Source organism: Achroia grisella, unplaced genomic scaffold (assembly GCF_030625045.1).
Source record: "Achroia grisella isolate CSIRO2021 unplaced genomic scaffold, CSIRO_AGI_Agris_v1 utg1063, whole genome shotgun sequence".
In the NCBI taxonomy this organism is placed as follows: Eukaryota; Metazoa; Arthropoda; class Insecta; order Lepidoptera; family Pyralidae; genus Achroia; species Achroia grisella.
The window spans coordinates 1183581-1205326 of record NW_026712567.1 but is presented as its reverse complement, the minus strand read 5'-3'; the positions used below and the strand labels follow the sequence as shown (position 1 = coordinate 1205326).

The 21746-nt window shown below is 32.0% G+C and overlaps 1 protein-coding gene across 1 annotated transcript; it reads left to right on the top strand.

Moving 5' to 3' along the window:
- The first annotated feature begins 64 nt into the window (after positions 1-64).
- On the top strand, positions 65-1259 carry LOC131840796 (large ribosomal subunit protein mL49). Its single transcript, XM_059188997.1, has 2 exons — positions 65-205; positions 731-1259. Exons 1-2 carry the CDS (start codon positions 89-91, stop codon positions 1196-1198), a joined length of 585 nt encoding a protein of 194 aa, XP_059044980.1. The 5' UTR covers positions 65-88; the 3' UTR covers positions 1199-1259.
- Positions 1260-21746: the final 20487 nt, after the last annotated feature.

The window sequence follows — 21746 nt, the reverse complement described above, 5'->3', positions numbered from 1 at the left end:
CTGCAGGCGTCCGCCATAATGTTTCCTTCGAAACGAATAATATAGTTCTTATTGCTCTTGTAGCAATTCGCTCTATTCGCTATTCAAAATGGCGACGGTGTTGCGGTCACGGTGCGCGTTTGCGCGACTTTTTGGCGGAAAAACTGGGCAAATCTTGAACAATGTGATTGATTTAAATATAAAATCAACCCCGGAATCACTATCGGTAATTATTTATTTGTATTTTCACTTGAGTCGTCTTATAATGTCGCTTTGACCACGACATGTGACAGAACTATGGTTATACACCCTGCATAACAAGTTCAGTCGATGTAATTTTTTTTATATTTTCAGTTATATTACTAATCCTTTTTTATATTTTTTTCTTTACATATATTATTTAATGTTTAGTATAATGTAATTGTTACAGTTTTTATAATTAGTAGAGAAATTAAAATATTAATAAGTGATGATATATTGTTTATTTTACACTGTTCTTACTGTTTAATTAAGTATGAGTTCTATGAGTAATGTATTTTGCCAACGCTGATTGTTTACTTTGAAAAGTTTACAATGTATTACTAATTTTTTTTGGTGAAAAGAGTTCAGTTTTAATGAGTACCACCTAGTTTTTACCTTGGTGTACATTTTACAACTAAGGCTGTATATTATGTGTAGGTATAGTTAATTAAGTAGAATTTTATAAAATACTTCATGTTTTATTTTGTTTAACCAATTTAATTTATTGCAGGTAATATCGACTTCTAAAAAGTACTCTAATTATGCACATTCACCGTTTGTCAGAAGAGTGAAGGAACAATACGATTACGAAATTATTAAAAAGCCACAAGAATGGGCTTATGTTGAAAGGCTTATGCCTTTTGAGACAATTCCGGCAATATCTCCAAAGGATAATTACCCCTCGGGATATATACCTCCCAAAGAAGAATCTAGGAATCTTCCATATTTTATTCCTAGAAATAAAAACCATAATTTACCTATACATCTCGATATATCTTACCGTGGTATGCGTAAAATTTCAATTATAAAAAGAATAGATGGAGACATATGGCTTTTAAATGATGAAATAAAAAGTTATTTGAAAAATAAGTACAACAAGCATATTCAAACTAGAGTCCATGAAATGGGAAGGTTCATTGAGATAAAAAAAGACTATGTCAATGATATTAAAGGTTGGGCGTATTCTAAAGGATTTTAAATTGTTACTTTTAGATATTTTATAATAAAAATGTAGTTTGTTGTAATAAAATCATTATTATATGGAACTGTTGTATTATTTGATATAAATGTAATAATAGTGTTTTTATAATTTCATAATTAAATATAAATATAGTAATAAATGTATTATAGTTACTACATTTGCCTAATAGTACAGTCTAGTCTAGTCTAATAATTCATATAAAATTTTACAAAAGCGAAAATATCTTGTAGCATTGTTTGATACTTCTTATGGGTCGCAAACCAGGAACAGATCTAGGAGACCAAGTTTATCCTAATCCAAAACCTCTAAAGTGGTTAAGTATCTGTGATGTTAGTAAGCTAGTAAAAGTCAGCTACATCTGGTGAATTGAGGAGTAATACCCTTGCAATCATGAAAAAAAGAATCCAGTTATTTCACATCAAATCATAGTTTTATCTATATATTAAATATAAATACTAAGAGATATAAAATAGTCAGCTGGGTTTAGCGTGGTCTATTATGTCATTAGATAGCACGAACTAAAGAAAAGTCTGTGATTCCCGCTCACTCCAAAATTTGCTAGATATTAGTTTATTTATTCAGAATAGCATAGCTCGTTAGTCGACTGTAATGTGGTGGATACATGGCAGTTTAAGGTGTTAAAGAATAGTTATATTTAATAATAACAACTATTATTAAAATAGTGCCAATTTGGTACTTCATAATAATAGACGTTATACATTATAAGTCCATTTCAGTACTTGATTAGGAAATTTATTTAATTTTATTAATACTCCTTATGGTATCAGATATAGAAAATAAATAAAGTAATAAATTTACAATAATTAAAAAAAATTAGATCTTACATATACAAGTGTTTTCTTAATGTTAACATTAAAAAAACATTTGTATGAAATAATATAAATATTCTAAGTTAATATGTTATAAGTTCCATCCAAATTGATAACATTCATGTCTTTAAAAGTGGAATCTTTTCATAAAAATCCCATTCGTATGGTTTTGTTTGTCCAAATATTAATTTTTTATATTTCAATTACAATTCCTTAGGTAAATAATCATTGCGATTTACTAAAAAAATGTATATTTAATGATTTATAAGAATTCAATGAAAATTTAATGTATATTTTATATAAATAAATATTTGGCTGTCGAAACCTGTTAGACAGGGTGTACGCGGCATGAAGTTTGTTTTGTTCAGACGCCACTAGGGGCGCTGTCGACGGCGGAAGGTTTTATCTATGTAGCTATATAACATCCGCCCGAGTTCGCTGGGCCTCTGCCGCTGAGCGATATATTTTCGACTTGGATCGCTTCTTTGTTCAAAACAACTTTTCTATATCAAAAGCGAGTTGTGTTGAAATATACCACACTGGTCCGCGTTTTCAGTATGTTTGAGTTAAAGACAAAAGAGTACTTATTAATTTTTAGGTTACGTTTTATTATCAAAATGTTGATTAACATGAACTAGCTTATTTATACTTATGTAATTGTTAATAGCCAGTAATTACTACATTGAGAGACTATGCGCTAATAATAATTCAATGTTTGAACATTTACGGGCGCATTACGTAAGATATTACAGCTAATAGTAGATATAAAGTACATAGCATGGGTACCTACTATGTATATGTAATAATATATAATGAATTTCAAGGCTAAGTGCTTTCAGTCGGCCACGTGTACGTTCTAGGCATTGTAGTTTATGTCTACATATAATATCTATTTCTAGGTACTGTTTTATACTACTGCTAGGGTAAAGAGGGATTATTTTTCTATATGTATATAATTAGACTTCGTTTTTGAATAATTAGTACTGATCTATCAAGTGAACTGAATTCTTAATTACTTTCAAATATTGTTTTATGTTGCTATAGAAAAAGAGAATTCAGTTTTATCGTAGGTAATAGACTTTGCACAAAGTTGTCTGTTCTGGTAGCTCTGACTCAGTTATTTAAGCCGACATGAAGCTTGTTTTGTAAGCTGTGTTTCGGTTGAATGGTGAGATATGGCAGTTAATTTACATTGTATGGAAGAATGACAATACATGTGGGGTACCTACCAGGGTCTTTATACCGAGGATATATGTTCTTGGTGTTGTTCATGTAAATAGGCGATCATTACCACTTTATTACCACTACTGTGGTGTAAACGAAAACTTTACATCAATCAACTTGTTTTCAATTTCAGTTATAAAAACAGTAGCGTATTAGTAGATATTTTACTTACGTACGTAGTAACGTACCTTTGTTGTTATGTATACAATAAGTTATAGTATTAACAAAAAATAATTAGATATGCATCTTTTGAAGAATACCTTGACCTAACATTATTGTCATAAATGTTTTTTTTAATTGTTAATTATTATATTTTATTGTTAAATCAACTATCATTATGACGTAGGTAATAAATACCAGATCAATACGAAACTAGAGTTCTTAATTACATATATAGCAATTATTATAAAACAAAACACCAGAAACGCTTCAGGATAGACGCCTATAGCGTTTGCCCAGATACCTTAAATGATATAACCGAATAGAGACCTACTTTTTATGTGTAGGTAATTCTGATGTGCCTATAAGTTATATCACTGTAAAGTTACAACAAAATCCGTTCAAAAAGTAACAAACATTCATACTCACAAACTTCCGCGTTTATAATATTATTAAGATAAGATTAATACGACATATCATATTGCAGAATGTGTGAATGGAGAATAAAAAGTAATGAATGAAGATCAGGTCAGATGGCTCCTTGAGGCGAATTCACAAGGACTTTATCCAGATAGTCTCCAGAAGAATTTCTCGTTAAATAATTAGCGTCCGCCATTGATGACGTAACATAACGTGATCCTCAGTTTTCCAGGAGAGCTCTCTATAGATATAGTCCACTCTTTAATGTAAATGCTATGACAAACAAACTGACCCTTTTGAACGTAAGCAGTGACCGTCGCTTATATATTATATAAGTAGCAATACGGACATTACGTTATCATGTGATACCCGTGATTTTTTTTTCTACCCATGATAACTGATCGGTGACCCCCCTTTCGCAAACGGTTTACGCTGGCGGGTCACCAGTGGAGGATGATAAGATGAGCATGAGGTCAGGTCAGTTGGCCCATTCACCAAATCACTAAGAATTTATCACGATGGTTTCCATGGGGAACCCCGTGAAGGTCAACCTGACATGGTACATTCCTACCAATAATATCGTCAGTCCACATACTAACAATCTGATTTCCCCCAAAGTCGTGATCTTTATCCTATAATTTCACTGCCTAGTCTGCACCCTACAACATAAACTTAGGTTACAATATTCAAGCCAAACTCTAAGTTAATATTTAGGTATGTTATAACATTGATTTTGAAATTCTTTTAATTTGCATAAAGAAAATATAAGGTATGTATATATTTTACAGCAAAATTTTTAAAAAAGAATTGTTTTGCAATAAAGTACTGTCGCAAAAAGCAATATATATAAACTTGTCGCAGATATCTCTTGGCCGCCCATGTCGCTTTCCATTTTAAGCCGCCCTGTGAACATAATCTGCATCGAGCAGTTTGACCATAAGTATAATATTATTTATTTTATACTTATTAAAGAAAGAAAGAAATAACGAAAGAAAGATAATATTAGTATTCGATACACACAAATTACGACAGTAAACAAAAATAAAAAGTAATCGAATCCTATTTGAGCACTTATGACCTATTATGACTATATTGATATGTAGCGAAATTGGCTTGTTCGTTAGAGTGGTTTTCCGAATAGCAATAGCTTTATGTAACTATTAATGTGAACGAATTGAAAAACAAATACCAAATAAGTGCAATACTTATCTACATCGCTATACTCTGTGAAAACTAAATTAATGTAAGTAAACCCGCTTTTGGAATAAGCCAACAACGACAAACATATAAACACTAGCTGACCCCGAAAACATTTTTTTTACCATATAAATTAAAATCGATATTAAAAAATAAGGGTGAAAATTTGGGGTTGTGTGTATTTTTTAATACTGTGGTATTAAAAATTACACACGTTTGACCAAAAAATGAAAAGAAATGTTAGGGGTTACCCTTATCACTTAGGGGTATAAAAAGAATATGGAAATATAATTTAATAGAAATCAGTCAAGCCGTTTTGGAGGAGTATACCATACTCCTCTAAAACGGTAACATTGTGACACGAGAATTTTATGTATAGATAAGATTAATAAATTCAACATCAACGATTTTTATGAAAAACAATTTTATGTACAGAGACGGCGTTATTGATTTCATTATACTCGTGTATATTAGACCCTTTTTATAGGTTACTAGCGGTGATGATACTTGATGAAGTAGTATTCTGAGATAATAACATTCTGACTGGGAAGGATGAATATTGTATACTCTTCCCAATGCCGCATCTTTTTTTATGCCACGGTGGCCAACTACGTCTTGCCCACGTTTCCGTCTAGAAAATTTATTGTTAGCATTGAGTACTGTTGTAGCAAATCACTACTGCATAGGTTGATTTTCTACTGTTCTGCATGTTTTCTGTTGAGATGTCTACTCGTTGTCCGTTGCCTAAGTGTACCGCTAAGTGTATTACGGTAGGGTGTCTGTCATGTGTAGGAAACTCTAACAACCTCCACACTGTTCAGATGGACTGATGTATTCTGACACTGAAAATAGCTTGATCCGATGAATGGAATATACACCTACGATTTAAAAAATTCAAAAGTAATCTGCAGGGATTGAAACAATTTTGAATACAAAACAATTTATTTGGATTAGGAATGAATAACATTTACAACGCGACAGCTTTTCTTTTTTTCTATTTCTATAAGTTATTAAATTCGTAATATCTATTGAATGGCGTAGCCGATTTGAACAATTCAAAAAGTAATATAGATAAACTGAAACAGTTTTGAAAACAATATGATTTATTTAGATAAGAATTTAAACAGAAGTATGAATAAGATAGTGTAATTTTGGTCGGTATTTCGATTAATTTTAAAATGTAAAAAGTGGTTATTGTAAAAGTGGTTACATAACGATAATAGTTGGGCATATAGTATCGCGAAGTTTTTTGTAGTTATTGATAACGTGATGAACATACTTTTATTCTATCACCAATAGTTTTCGTAGCGCACGCGACGAAATATATTTTATAGCATTTTTTTACACCTTGAGTTACGTTACAAATGTTTTAGTAAGGATCCCTAATATTTTCTAGCAATAAATAATATACCCTATGTTACTCAGGGTGAATGTCTCTCAGCTTTTTAATGAAAGAATTTTTAGAATCGGCAAAGCAGTTTTTGAGTTTATTCATTACAAACATACATATATACATACACAATGTCAGTTAGTTCTCTCATTCACTTCAAAATATGGAATTAGTACGTTGACTCTAAGAATTATAATTATAAGAAGGTGAAAAATCGATCGAGGAATCCAATATTATATTGGATCGAAATTGTTTCCAAAGAGACAGCTAATTGAGCTAGTGCTGCCTTCTTATTGTGCTTATATTGTGTATTATTATTACTCATATGTACTACTAGCATAAGCCAAGATAAAGTTACTTAATGTTACTATTATTATACTTAACAATTAATGTTGCTTAATGTTTTGTTTATAATTTATGACAAAAATTGAGCAAATATATGAATAGAAAAGATCTATTTAAAACGTTAAGTATTATAATTTGAAATACTATCAAAATAGATTAATTTCGTAGGTATAAAATATAATAAGTGAACAACAACACGATATAAAATATGTAAAAAGAGTTATAAGTTCGATTAATGCAGTTTTCTTCTAGTAAGAAAAATAATTAAATAGGTTAAGTATTTTTTGAGTTCATGTATCACAAACAAACATTGAAATCCTATCTCTACCATAAGTGTAGATGACTGAGGCGCTAAACCTAATTATTTATGAAAATGATATATTAGTGTGCTATAAACCTCATAAATATTTATAAGCTATGTGTGATTTTCATTGCATCAGTAGTGGCAAAGTGATAACCGAATTGATGGCCCACTTACTGGCACGTGCAAGAATTCGTCTACCGAGCTGTTTGAATGTAAATGAAACCTTATGATATTATAAAAAAATATGTATCATCTATTTATTATATTATACGATATTCGTTCTAATAACCTTCAAGAATATGTGCACAAAATTTCATGATGAACGATTATTTTTTTTTGTGTGAAATCGTAACAAATATCCTTAATACATTTATAATATTAGTAAGGATTGCACAATGACGAGTGTACTAGTGACAAGTTTAATCCCTTATGGTTATGGCATTCTCTACCAGCTAACTTTTCGGTAAAACTAGAAAGAGTTGTAGGGCAGTGATGGAGAAATACTGTGAACCTTTTTGTTAATTAAAAAAAAATACAAAATACTTATTTAATAAAGCCTCTTTAAATTATTTGGAAGACGACCTTATATGGCGCTACTTATTCAGATAAGGCATTATATATTTTAAATATGCTAGACATAAGATACTTAGACTACATACCTAATATTTTAAGATTGTAATATACTAAAAAAACAAAATGTATACAAGTTTAGTTTCTTGCGAGTTCTTCTCAATTGAAGTAGCTGAACGAAACATCATTTAGAAAAATAATAGGTTTACATATAAATATTAAGGACAGGAAAGGTATAGAAGGAAAGGCAAATTACCTACAGGAAAAATCTACCTATATTTTCTTTATTGATTGTTTTTTTTTGTGTGTATATTAGACAATTTTCAACTTCCTAATAATTTCTTTAAATGTATTAATTTGTTATCTTTGAATAGCTTAGTACCTATAGCTGATATATCATAGATTAGGTATCTATTATTTCATAACTTAAAAGGCTCTCCTTGTATTCAAACTCCACAATAATATATTTTAAGTAGGTATCCATCAACTTAGAAAATATTACCGAAATCATACTTTTATATATAGTAGTTTTGATGAGTTTTGATGTCATTAAATACAATGGAATATCGACGATCAAAATATATAGAACTTAGTATATAGGTATCATCTAACCTGATTACGAAAACTAGTTATGCAAATTTCAACTAATCGAAATGTAATTTTTTGTAATGAAACCGTTGATTTTATAATTAGATTTGCAGTTGTGTTTTTGATTTTTGTTAATTAATTAGAATTATAAGTTTTGCTTACCTATAATTGGAAATTGGAAATTGTTGACTACAGACATGAGTGGAAGATATGACGAATGTATCTTAATCTTAATCTGCAATAGATATGTATTTGTAAAACCGATTCACAGTATACGTACATTTGTATGAAAAAGAAGTTTTGCTTGATAAACATTATAATAACGTAAAGATAATATTAATTATAAGATTTATACATATTCGTATATTATTTTTTTAGATTATTAAAATTATGTGCATTTGTACAGTACCGGTATAATTTAAATTGTTCTTAGTGTTACCAATAGAGTTACATTTTTTTTAGCATTTTTAATTAGAATAGAATAGAAATAATGTTTATTCAATAAGGAATAAATACTTCGGATTACTATTTTTTATAATTTAACTTCATTCTTAATGTTTAATATATCTTAAAGAGTCCAATGACCTGGACACCTTGCCTTTTATTTGTGTTGTAATTCAAACAAAAAGATAATAAAGATAAATATTTATAGTGCAATAACTTTTAAATGCACGATTCAAGCTCAAATGGAACTTATTACACGAAAAAACTAAATATCTTTCAGGCAAACACTCGACTTGAATTTAATAAAAAGGTAAAAATATCGAATGTATAACATTCATTGAATGAATACAATTTCAGACCCTGACAGTGAGTGACCCTGCTGACACTTATTTTTCTTCATTTACCCGTGTATAATATAGTAGTAGTAGTAGTGATGAAATGCTATAAATAAATTAAAAGAAACAGATCCACCTCTAAATATTTTCTTTATTTAATTATATTAGATCGAACGTTTATAATTAAGTAAATTAGTCATAAATTCTTCATAATAACTGAAATTATGAAGAATTTACAAAAAATCAAGGAATTAAAATTAATTTAATTAATTAAATGTATGGTCTCATATTTGAATTAAATAAAGGATTTATTGAATTTCATAATTATAATATACTTAAGTAGGTAAAGGGGAATATTATGACCGTTCACGTCAATATAATATTATGTTCCTAAAATTTGATACGTTATCGACACATCTAATCATATTGACAGAGTACAACCACAGCCAACACAGCCATATTTGAAAATTCTCTATTTACATATTTATTTATCTTAGTTCTGGGTTGTTGTAATATATATAAGTATATTTTATTTTAGTTACCAAAAATAAACAGACCTAAATACTTAATAAATAATTATTGAGTAAGGTCATTCTTAAGGTATTTGATAGTATTTTATTCCCATATTCGTCCAACTCCTTTTTTTCTTCTTCATTTGGCTGCGGTGGTTTGTGTTGAAATGAAGCATAAGTTCGAACTACATTCATAATAAATACTGAGTTAAACAATAAAAGAAAAATTGAAAATAATAACGATCATAGCGTCAAGAACAACTCTACATCTCTACATGTCTATCGATCTAATATTAGCCAGCTAGTATTTTAATTCTTTTAACTAATTAATCAATGTTTACAAACTTGGCAAGAGACAATCTTACAATCGTCTCCGAAATCTTTTGTTCATGTTTTTTGGTAGTAGTAGAATATTATATGATGTATCAAATATATGATATCATTGTTTATAATTTTATTTATTTGATCGTATTAATCTTTAGTACTTTTCAATAACCTATTAATGTACTCTGTAGAGACGGTACAAAATTTCATAACAATGTCTTTTGAACGTCTAATATTGTTCATCACATTGAAATGGTTATGTACGTGTTATGTCGTTGTATACTATTTTAATATATTTTATTCTAAATTTTGTATAGCCTTTAAGTTGTAGTATAGGAAAATAGTTATTGTTAATACTTAGTCAAATAGGTATGTTTTAAGGTTTTCCGCTTGGAATTCGCTTAATAAAGTCTTTTAAATAATATTATATTTTAAAATTATATTGTATGATTCCACGTATAGCTAAGCCTATTTTAGTTGTTTATTTATTGTATTAAAAATAATATAACTAGGAAATTGTATGATACCTATTTTCAAATAAATGTTCTTACTTACTTATTAGCTACCTAAACTAAGAACTAGTGATACAAAAGTATTTAGATAGTCTTTTGATAGATACGTATGTTTTTTTATTTAAACTTTAATCTACAGATACAATATATAAATGTACATATGGGGAATTTAACACCAAAGGCTATTTCTCTATCAGTGAATATCAGGAATACTGAGAAAATAGTAAGCAGTGCATTGTAGTTATGTAACGTAACATTCTTAAATTTTTACTTTTTCTTAAATTTAAACGTTCGGTATTCTAGAACCTTCGACTTAGTTGTAATGGTATTTTTATAACTTTTAACGCTGTAAAGCAGTGTGATGTAAATATCTTTTGTTATATTATATACCTATTATTCGTAGTTTATGAGTTTTCTTAAAGCTCATCTCTACATTTTATGGATTCTGGTAGCAAGTTTAATGTAAGGTATATTAAAAATAATGTATTTCATTTTCATTCGATGATATAAATTGAAGATTATTATATAAAATTTCGATATATATTTGAATTTACAATGTCAATTGATATATATTTAAAACTACGCACTACGACTAGTAGACTTACTCAAATGGTACCTAACGTAGATAATAGCTGTACCTATCAGGCGGGAACTAATAACACTAGGGCTCTTGCCTTCCGTTCTAATGAATGACAGGTAATCTAAAAGTCTTAACTAATTGGAGTAGCAGTAGCAGAGTATGAAGCCGACGTGATTCGCATTGGAGTATATAATGTTAAATGTATGATATACTTCATGAATCACAAATTTACGATTATCATTTTTGTTATACAGATTTGGTCATAAAGTTAATAAAAAAGTTATAGTTCAGTACTCATATTCATGAAAGTGAACAAATTGACTTAGGAATTATATATATAATATAATACGCGACATCTAAAAATATTCTTTATTTATATAAATAATATTCAGCTGTTTGTGTTTTATTTAATAATACATAAACGATTGCATGAATGGGAACGAAATTTAGTACTTTTGTAAAGCATCGAGATAAAGTAGTTAATATTGAATCAAACAATAACATAATAACGAATTTTGAATACGTATTTATATAAATAACTGATAAAATTATTACCACCTGTGTGGTTGAGCATGTGCCTGATATTCTTTATGTTGTGGTTGAGTCCAATATGAATGGAAGTCATAACCCCTTACTCCATAGATCAATCAACACGTCGTTTTGTAAAGAATTGGCACCGCTAATATTGAGAATTGAACCATAATTGATTGTATATTAATCTTATATGCTTCTAAAAAATAAAAGTTTGCACAATTTCCTGTAAAACTGTAAAGAATTTTATGCTTACATATAAAAATAAGATTTACATAAAAACAAAACCTTCAAAAAGAATCTCGACGAACTATTGCCTGAAAATATTGTGTTCTGAAAATAAAATTATTACATTGTCATATAAAATATATTTTGATCGTATTTATATGTATTTATTTATAGAATTAACAACTATTGCAAATATGTCAGACTGTCCGCTCCAGAGGAACTAGATATCGTTGCATTGCTGCGGGCCCAATACTTCTGGACGTTGACTCAGAGATATATATATATATAAACTGAGAGCATATCTCTATATATTATGATTAACTAACATAGTTTATAAGTTGTTTACTAACACAATATGGAAGTAATTCCAATTATCTAAACAAATAAATAAATTTATACAAAGCTGTTGCGAAACATATTGTATTATACAATTCCAATTAAAAATAATACATTTAATCTCAAATCTCAACTAGTTGTACAACAAGTATTTGCAATGTCTAGAACATTGCATATACTCGTTGTACAAGCTGTTAATTTGAAATTACTAACTTCAATTTTATTTATTTATTTATATTTGTCTCGCGAAATTTGGGATAGTTTTGAAATAATTTCTTCATTTAAAAGAAAGTTTTAAAACACTCTAACACTACAAATAGTATTGTATGAAGTTTATGGAAAAGATGTATATTATATTCTACCTTTGCATTGCAACAATAGATTTTTGCATTCCAAGTACATGTTGTTATATCCATTTTTCTGGACACTTTGTAGACACACATACCTTCAGATATATATTTGAGTTTCATTTATAAAATTGATGAAGAAATAATTTTGAAGTCGATAAAATAGCATGATTGGAGAGAGGTAGAGAATGTCATCAGGCATAGATCCCCCAGTATTTTTGAAGTGGAATTAATAAGTAGCTATTGTAATATCAAGATTACCTTAAGTATAAACTCAAGGTAATCTTGATATTATTATTATAATAGTTATTGATCACAATAATGTGTTCAATAACTATTGTGGTAGTGATCCCATCAATCAGTTCTGTCGATTGTTATTAAATCATTTACTCGGTGAAACTTTTAGTGCCTGAAGTATTATAATAAGATTTATATTGAAAATTATAAACAACTCAATATATTTTTTCTCAAATATCTCATAGTGGGACGATTGCACATGTTTAAAATGTCGTTCTAAGGTTTTAATTACTGTTTTGGTAGCCTGACGTATAAAATGAAATTAGTCAATCTACTTAAATAAATTAAAAATGGTACATGTAATGTAATAGTATATATAATATATATAATGTAATAATAAGATTGTTTAGTTTTTTATTGTCAATTAGTCATAGATACACTAATTAGTAGATAGTAATTAATAAGGCATAAAACATCATTTTATAAGAATAATAATAAGGCCGTAGACCTGGCTATTTAAATAATGTTTCGCTTTCACTGCCTATGAGACAAACAACCACAACGTAAACAGACAGGCAAATATTTTTTTTTGTATGTATGAATGGGCGATAGGATATACATGTGGTGGCATCGTGCCGAATTCATCAGAAATTAAACACGATGGTTTCCAGGATTTGATTTGTTACATGGTAGCATGCGTACGCGCAAAGCGTATTTATTTACAGTGTAAAATCCTAGAAAAAAACTCTGTAATTTTAATTAATTCATACAAATAAGTATGAGTAGGGGAAAGCTTATTGCAAATGTATTTGCATTGAAATAAGACATTGTATACAGTTAGTCGCTAAATAACTAAGTTTCGCAAGCGTTTAGCGAAAGCACGAGGAGTGGCGAGTTCTTGTCAAGCAAGTTCTTCTAAGTAGGTACAATACAACTTATATTCTGAATTTCGACGTGTACATGTGATATAGGTGCATATTTATGGGTATATATAATTTAATAAGAGCTGGCCATTGATACAGAAACTAAGGATGCCAATTCAGGGAGGGATTGCTACCTCGGGAACTACCTCCATGTGGCATTTTGACATTTCTTTGTATTATTTTACAAAAGATAAAATAGCTAGCTAAATAGCTCTTACTCGCGACTACACCTACATTCTTTAAGTTAAAAGATAGCATGTTACTGTCCCTGTGTGTACAATCTAAGAACTGACAGACGAAAAGCCTATATGTATATGTCGAAGCAGAGACAGTAAACGTAGTTTTTAGATAAAGTGACGTCAGCTACTTTAATGTCACTTGCACTTATTCTCTCTATTCCTTTCATTATAAAATTAGAATGATGTAGGTAACGTGGAACATGACTGTATTTTCGTATAACATAGTGTAGGTGCTATGTGCAGCTTATACAGAATATACTACGTTTTACCTATTTCAGCCTTTAAGATGTTAGTTGGCTTTGTAATATATGTTTCGGTTGAAGAGTGGCATAATAAAGTTACAGGATACAGAGGCATGACATCTTAATCTTCCGAAACGGTAAAAGTTGAGTGGGGCGACAAGAGTTACATGATGACGCCTATATAGGTAACTACATGGTAAATTTTATAAACGCAAATAAATATAAATATACATATATATTTATTTTATCTAACTCTATATATATATATATATATATATATATATATATATAATATATAGAGTTAGATAAAATCAGCCAGTGGAGCCAAGCAACGCGAAATGAGGTTGAATGTGATAATTTCTCGGAACTACACGTGTGGTGTTGGTATTTTGGTAATATAATAAATGTGAAAGTTTGCAAATTCATTTAAATGCAATATTTACTTTTATAATATAATTTGAAATTTAGATAGACGTCCTTCAATAACATACATGAATTTTTGCAGGTTGAGATTGTTACAATCCAGCTGTAACAATGCATTTTCCTTTTTACCTGAGGTAGACTGTAAGAAGTCGTCTACATCAGTCTCACCTATTTAAGCCTACTTTGTAAGCTGTTTCGGTTGTAGGATGCAGATAAGGTAGTCAAATTACAGGATCTGTTGTAGTTTGTTTTTTATACATACATAGATATAACCCTTATACTTGTGATATATCTCTATGTTTTTTTTAATCTTACAGTAGAAAAAAGGTGACAAATAGTCAAATAACTTCCACATTTTTAATAGTCTAGACCAGTGTTTCCCAACGTGGGGCCCACACTCCATAGGGGACCAATTAGATTAAAGGAGGCAATTAGAAAATTGACTCTTTATTAAAATTATATGGAATGTGAATTAAAATTTTTCAATTAATTTTTAACATACTTAATGTTTAGAAATTTTACTTACTGCTTCATGAACAAATTCCTAGTGATTTCTGCATTTCTTTATGTTATAAATAATGTCTGTTACTTAGGGGAAGGGGGGGGGGTTAAAAAGGTTAGGAAACACTGGTTTAGATTGATTTTATGTATTTATTGATGCTGGACTGGAAGTGGCGGTTTTTAAACTAATCATATGCGTTGCTTTCCTTTCATTATAAATACGAACGGCTGTGGCATCGTTGTTATTTCAATTGAAAAATGAATACAGCAAGCATCGGAATTGTAAAAAAGGCAATTATCTAGTAATACAAGTGTCTAGTAATACAGGTACAAATGATATCTAAAATACATAATGTACTACATAAAATATGAACCGACAGACGTCGTCCTGTCTCACAAAAGATTCCTTACCTGTACCTTCTACAAAAGATTATTTTTTAATGAAAATATGAATTACATCGGTAAAGTCGTTCTTTTCGTTATAGCGTGACCAAGGCAGTTAGTGATCAAAGCAATCTTAATACATAATATGGGCATTTCTATATGTAACTTATGTATGTATGTATTTCAACGCGGTCTATGGATTGAATCGATGGAAAAACTATTAAAACACCAAGTCGTTGGAATAACTCTAAATTAAGGGGATTACAATTCGATGTGTAAAATAGTGTACTGAAATAAAACAACTACCGATCGCTACTGAACGTCTAGAATGGTCTATTTCAAAATTATCTAATAAAATGTGTAAAAGGTTTTACATCTACTATTATTACTGTTGGGGTTCGCAATAAACTACAAACTACAAAAATACCTACTTTTTAAATGTAATTTGAAAATAAAAGCAAAAAGTCTAAATATTTTTTGTTTACAATGGATAGGTATATCCAAGATAATACTTATTCGAATTGAATTACTAGACTTAGAAAGATACATTATCAGAGGGAGGGATAGTGGTATTTTATATTTAAAAGACAGTTATGTACAATATTGATCACTATTATATTTTTTTATGTACAATAGTTTATTTCTTATACAAACAAAAGAACTTGAATTTTATATTATCTTTATTTACAATTTAGCTATCTCTATCTGTCTATTTCATGTAAAGTAGCGACATGTAATATAATGTCATGTCTTAATAATTTTCTTCCTCATTATTCATAAAAAAAAAACTATAAAAATTACTGATAAATGATACTCTTATACTGTATCTAGAACAACGAGGGCAGAGAGGACGTTTTTATGTGGAGGGTAATAATCAGAACCATTTAGCTTACTTGAAAAAAAACTTATGTATTACAATATTAGACATCATTCCCAAGCATAACATAAGACCATAAAATCTGATTCCAAATTTTTCGGAGAATTTAGTTCCGTAAAGTAGATTTTTTTTGTGTGCATCTATAGATATTATTCTTAAACATGCAAGTTATTTAGGTAGGTACACACTGTTCAAATCAGGTAAAGTTCATTATTGAATATTAAAATTAAGTAAATTTTGGAAAATCTCGTACATCAGTCTCACCTACTTTAGCCACAAAGCAGATTGTTGAGTGGCATCTCTAATATATGACCCTAGTGCTGTTAATGTACATACGCGACGGGTTTTTTAACAAATTATTATGAATTGGTTCACCCGCTTGCGCTAACGGTTTACGCTGACTGGGCAGCAGTGGAAGATGATAAGATAAACATGAGGTCAGGTCAGTTAGCCCATGGTGACAATTGCACCAGATATTTATTGAGGAGCGTGGAGGTCAACTTGACTTGGTGCATTGCTAGCGATGGAGTAATTAGTTCACGTTACTAACAACCACTGAGCCATGGGGGACGGTCACCATTTACATTTTCAGATCTTGTTTGTTATTTAAATTTAAAAAACATACGGCGCCTACACATTGGAAATACTGGTTTTAAACTATTTTCGCCCCCAAGTTCTTTCAATAGTCTTGATTTATATAACTTAGTTTTAACATTGTCAGGTAAAATACCATCTAGATGGAAACTAACAGGTTGTTAACGAAGCAATTTTATAGGTTTTCAGCGTATTTAGGTTAAGCGAAGAGAAGGTCACGACCCCGTTTCAGCATGAAGGACGAAACGAGGACAGCTGAAATTCACTTTTCATGTAGATAACACAGAAAACGTTACAAATACAATTTAGGCAAACATAAAACCCAGTTATTAGACACATACATATCTTTTTCTAAAAGTGTAGAAGATATATCTTAGCTGTATTTAGCTTAATATATACCTACTAAAATAAATATAAAAAGAGCAACACAAGTTTCTTGCTCATTCTTCTTGTGGTGAATCTGCATTCCGAATGAGTGGTAGAATCAAAATATGACTAATCAAAAGTGCTTGTAATGAGTTTATTTGAATGAAGATTATTTCTATTTCTATTTCTAAAACATTATGTATGCACAGGCTTTTAGGCACCATTTTATTATCATCCATTAAAAAAATTATAGATTTACTAGTAGCGTATTCTATCGGGTCGACCGCCAAGATGTCGCCTTCGAAATCATTCTGGGTTAACGTTGGGTTAACAGACAAGATTCATGGTCATACTATCGTATATGTTGTATATGGCCACCAGTGGACCATGATAAGCCAGAGTACAGTTAAACCTATTTAAAAAAGACATCTCGAAATTAAGAAATGATTAGGTATTATATTCTTTATTTATTATGCTACACTATTATATAAAGTTAGGAAATGGATACATAGTTCGAGAACACTGTTTTTTTAGTCGTTTAGCGACTCGGCGATAATAAATAGCAGATATGAATATTTAAATGATTTGTGTTTGGGTTATATGATATCTTTGACAAACTGTAAATTGATATTTGTTCATTCGATGCACATTTAAGTATTTTGGTAAATGATAATTCAACACTGATTGATTATTTTTTTACTTACTTCAAAAAAGAGAATATATTACAGAAGAATTCGGTAGTTTTTTTTTTCAATTTTATGACCTCCCCAACTTGTGTAACATTTATACAATTAAAAACTGATTTCGATTTTTTTGAATTTCAAATAATATGCATGCAGAAAGTTCTTAAAACAATAATTGTTGATCGAAATTGTTTTGCGTAGTTTGGTATTTATTCAAAACAATGATAAAAACATATCATTTACTTCAGTTCGAATGCCTACCTTTCGACATTTTCATCAGATGAGGAGTGATGAAACGTGTTTGTAAATGATGTAAATTGACAAATTAAATCTTAACTAAGTTTTTTTTTTTCAAATAGTGCACAAATACAAATTGAAAGCAGTTTAATTAATTTGGAATTGGTGGAATCAAATGGGATAAAATCGATGAGATGCTTATACGAATAAGAATTCAGGCAGGAGTTTGCCTTTAGCCGATAAATTCTTCCGCGGGTATGGTGTACCTCATTATTTGCCATCACTTTTGTCTGTTGAAGCTGTAAAGGCCCGCTACAGCCAGCAGCATTAGAATAGTTCGAAATAATTATACGAATATTCAGACATTAATCGTAAATGATTTATAAATTGACAAGTAATGATATAAATACGCATTACTACCGTTATATATATACTATATTTTGATTACATTTGTCTGGAAATATATTAGAAGCAGAAGCTTTTAAATAAATAAAGATTCACGAAATCAATTCATTCAAAAATACTGTTGAATTAAAAACTCCTCTTTTTTTGTAATTGGTCTAAAAGAGTTGTGTGTGGGCAATAGGCAATTCTATGTGTAGATACCATGTATAGATTAATACGACATGCAATTTTATATGTCGCATTTCTTACTTCCTTTCATAAACATTGCTATGTCAGCTATAAATAACTCACAATGAAAAATTGCAGCGTTCAGAAAATGAAATCACAGTAGGTATATGCGCATTTATAGAGGATTAAAATATTATTTACGCCAAATTCAGTACATTTCCTGATTTCCATTTCGTTGATTTTTTTATGTAATTAGATTGGCATGCTGACCTAAGCTACCCGAGTTTACCTATTTGATGGTAAGTGGTAACCGCCATCTATATATATAGGTACATAAACAGCAGTATGGATACCACCTGTGAGATTCATGAATATTTTTTACTCCAAATTGCAACTAAAGCAGAATTTGTACTTTCATACTCTTTCTTCTCATAAAAAAAATACGAAATTAAAAGACGAAACTATACAATGAATGTGTTGTATAGTGGATACAACACACTCTCATTGTATAATCTTGTTTTTTTAGTCCACATTTAACCTTAATTTTAAGTTTTACACTGGATTCCGTATACCTACCAGACTTAAACTTAAAACCCTTCTGTTGAAACTTAAATGTTTATAAATTTCAATTGTTTCTTTCCCTATTTTGGGGACAACGAGTTCCGTAGTTAATATTTTTGTCTTATCGAATGCTTCAGGCTTGAACTTATTAAATGTTCAGCTATGGCTAATAAATTTAAATTATCATAGTAAATGCAATTAATAATAAAAATATGTAAATATTTTACATAATATATTCAAGGATCATTGAATTCAGTTAAGAATTTCTAATATTAACAATAGACCAAGTGCGGCTAATCTAAAGTTCGTTAAACAATACCTATGCTCCTAGTACGAGTATAAAGCATATTAAAGCGATGATTAATCGAATTCGGCCATGAGTCAAATGATTTTCTTAGCATTTGTCGACTTTTTTTCTTTACGAATGCAACTGTAAAATAAAAACGTATTTTACTTATCATTTCGGTTTGAAGAATATGTGATATTTTCCGCTAGCGTATGGCTAAAAATCTTTCTAAATTTAGAGCTTTAAATGCTTCAATATTTCGACACGTACCTATACAATGTTAGGTTAGGTTAGGTACTGGTAAAGGCTGGGGCGACGTGGTCGGACAACCTCCAAGTATGGGCCATCCATTGGGAGGCTTCCCCATCCTCGTGGATACGTCCGCGGGGAACGGTGGCCGAACAATGGTTTGGTTCTGGTGCGCCCTGGGCGGGATAGTAGTAGTTCCTTCGGGATACTGCTACTATGTCGGCCGATAGTCCGGCGAGTAGGAGTAGGCAAATCTTTCTCTTTGACTTTGTCTGTCTTCGTCTTTTCTTTTCTTTGTCTTCTTCTTTTCTGTCTTTCTGTTTTCGTTTCCTTTTTCTTCTTTGCCTACTGGAAGCCAGGTCTGGTGGGTGCTTAACTGCGCAGCCGGACAGCACTTCAGTGCAACTGGCTTCAAACCGTAAACCTGCACTGGGTGTCGGTGATCACGTCTATCGGCCCAGTGTAGGAGCGGGGGCTCTTGGCTTAATTGCCCGGGGCCGCGAGGAGTCAACCTCTATAAAAAACCTCTTGTCTAAGCTCGGTGCCTGGCGAGGGACAGGTCGTCACGCGGAGCACGCTGCTGGAAATTCCTTTCAGTTAGCGTGTTCCCCGGGGCGGCCGGGTCGGAGGAGTAACTCCGGCCGCAAGCGCACCAACCTTTGGGCACCAGCCGCACCCAAAGTGTATTAGGCCGCAGTCGGTAGCAGGGGGCAACGCCGGCTGTGCAACCTTTCCCCCACACTCGTGGGAACAAAAATGGATGACAAACACAAAAAACCCTTTGATGAAAGGTCCGAGAAGGACGGTGTGACGAAGGAGTCCGTGAAGGACGGTGTGATGACGGAGTCCGTGAAGGACGGAGGAAATGCTGGGTCCGTTAAGGACGGTGAGGCGATGGAGATGAGAGGTCTAATGAGCGCGGAAGATGCGGCGGCGTTCAGCACGTTCGCTCGCGAACTGGAGTTGGCGGAGCGCGAACTGGCGTTGGGATCGGATTACCTCTCCAGTTCCTGCATGTCGCTAGTCGAGGATGAGGAGGCCAAGACGTCGTCCATAGGTACTCGGAGGTCGTCGCGGCGGAAGAGACGTCGTACGGATCCCAACTCAGGGTCGGAATCCGAATATAGTGGGCGTTCTACTCCGGCCCCCAAAAGGGTTGGGCAGAGCCCCTCGGCAGGTGTGGAGGCCCGAACATCAGGGTCAAAGGGATCAAATCCCTCCCAGGAGTTTGGCTACCGGTTCTACGAAGATGAGAAGTTTATTGAACCGGTATCCCTGCCACCAAAGAGGAAGGGGGCTATATCCAAAGCCATAACCACAGATGGGAGTAAGGAGGCCAGGGCAGGCCTAAAACAAGTCGTCGTCAGCCAGGAGCGATTACGGGACTCAGAAATCGAGCCCCCTCGCAGTAGTGAGCAAGGTGCACCCGCCCCAACAAGCGGTGCTGAGGCCAGCCAGGCTATTAGGTCAGTCAGGATGCAGGTCTACCAGCATGCGGAGGAGATCACCGAAGTCATTCGGAGATCAGCAAATATAAAAGGGACCTGCGTCAAAACGATGAAAGATGGGCTGGCCAGCATCAAACGGCTGGTCGATGCGCTAGAGGCGAGCTTAATCCCGAGTTTTGCGTCGCCACTTTTGGCACAAAACATTCGGCTGGAGCAGGAGGTGGAGTTTCTCAAGCGGGAGGTCGCTGAACTCCGTGCCGAGAAGAACAAAGCCGTAAGGGCGGCTAAGAAGGCGGAAGCTCCCGCCGCGAACACCGGAGAAGTTCAGGGACCGGTGGTGGGATCTGAAATGAAGGCCTGGAGGGCACAAATTATGAGGGACGTCGACGGCATAGTCAAAAACCGCTTGTCGTCCTTCATGTCGGAGATGAGGGAGTATCCCTTCCAACATCCGTAGATGGGGTCGGTTCCACCACCGGTCATAATGCAGGAGAAGAGCTGTCAGGCCGCTCCTGCCACTGCGGTTAGGGGTTCTGCCCCCAATGC

Bases quoted from the DNA above. Each gene is read 5' to 3' on its own strand.
- LOC131840796 (XM_059188997.1), top strand. From the start codon at position 89: ATGGCGACGGTGTTGCGGTCACGGTGCGCGTTTGCGCGACTTTTTGGC. The intron at 206-730 runs GTAATTATTTAT...AATTTATTGCAG, and splicing joins CAACCCCGGAATCACTATCG to GTAATATCGACTTCTAAAAA.